Raw genomic sequence first — 1,435 nt, forward strand, 5'->3', positions numbered from 1 at the left:
TGTGTGTGTGTGTGTGTGTGTGTGTGTGTGTGTGTGTGTGTGTGTGTGTGTGATTTTGCAGCCTGCTGGGAGAAAACCCAGATGTTTTCAGGGTTTGTAGTCGGGGTGAAAGCAGGGACTCACCCAGGACGCAGCTCGGAGAGGTTGCCAGTCCATCACAGGGCCGACTTATTCAATTAAAGGCATTTAATAACTGCGCTGGTAAATTAGACCACAGTGCACATGTACAAACACCGAGTGAGAGTCTGGACCAGCTGACATGCTCGGTTCACTCTCCCACCTTGTTTGAAGTAGGCGAGTCTGCTTCGTTACAGATTTCAGCATCTCTGAAGCTGAGTGATCATCACAGCCAGGACTCAGCAAAGTTACACTAAAGCTTCTCATTTGCAGCTGCTGCTAACAAACCAAACGGTTCGAATGTTAAAAATTCAGCGAGTTGTGACGGTTTCTACTGCGTATGCATCTCTGATGTGCATGTATTGCGAGGCCCTGCTCTGGCTGATCACATGGGCCACATCACCCGTTACAGTGATCAGTGTGGCGTCTGCATGCGTCTCTGACAGGACACATTTTTTGCTAAAAACAGTGTAGTGTTTGTCATTTTGTGCCTCGACGCGCTCTCACGCAGCAGAGTGAGGCGTGCCGACGCGGAGCGTGATTGTGATAACGATCAGATTTGTCTTCGGCTGTTCACGCTGATCGAAAATCATCCCGTCAGAGTCACAAACGGTGGGAAAAGTCAACACTGGCACACGCTCACAAGCTTGTGAACGTAACCTTTAAGCTCTGCCGCCATGAATCTCACCTTGTCTCCTCTTCCTCAGGTCACCTCCGGCTTCAAGTCTAAGTCCATGGCGGCGGCTCTGCCTCCTCCTTTCCTGGACCCGCTCTTCTCCATCTCTCTGATGGAGGACAGCGAGCTGAGGCAGCTGGTGTTCGAGATCCTGCACAACATCCTCGACCGCCACGACAACCGCGCCAAGCTGCGCGGCATCAGGTAGCGCATCGCTCACCGTACTTACACGAGCCCTGCGGTGCTGGCGCCAGGTTTAACGACGCTCTCGTGTCCGCCTCTGTTACAGAATCATTCCTAATGTCTCCGCACTGAAGATTAAGAGAGAGAAGATTTCCAAGCAAGACGTCGCATTCATGAAGAAGGTATCATAATCGCGCTGAGGTCACCGTTTCTCTTTTCTAAAGAAATACTCTTTGAGATTCTCAATCTTTTACTGCTGACCTCATTTAACCTTAATCATCTCTTGGGGGGAAAATGTGACACACAGAACAGTTGAGAAACACAGAATGATTGAAACAAAATGCATCTCAGAATATAGAAAAGAACTTTTAAAGGGGATCTGATGCTGCATAATTTTAGCCGATTTTAGCACTCAGTGCTTTCTTACTACAAGCCTCATTCTCCCATTCTCACACACAC

The 1,435-nt window shown here is 49.0% G+C and overlaps 1 protein-coding gene across 1 annotated transcript in view; it reads left to right on the plus strand.

Annotated features, from left to right (window-relative positions):
* The window catches only part of efr3a (EFR3 homolog A (S. cerevisiae)), a 102,611-nt gene that overhangs the window by 87,246 nt on the left and 13,930 nt on the right, over positions 1–1,435 (plus strand). The window contains exons 13-14 of the mRNA XM_013914179.1: positions 825–997; positions 1,083–1,158. Of these exons, the coding sequence (XP_013769633.1) occupies positions 825–997; positions 1,083–1,158 (249 nt within the window). The remainder of the gene's footprint in view (positions 1–824; positions 998–1,082; positions 1,159–1,435) is intronic.

This window comes from Pundamilia nyererei, unplaced genomic scaffold, assembly GCF_000239375.1.
Source record: "Pundamilia nyererei isolate P.nyererei 1_Seehausen unplaced genomic scaffold, PunNye1.0 scaffold00177, whole genome shotgun sequence".
In the NCBI taxonomy this organism is placed as follows: domain Eukaryota; kingdom Metazoa; phylum Chordata; class Actinopteri; order Cichliformes; family Cichlidae; genus Pundamilia; species Pundamilia nyererei.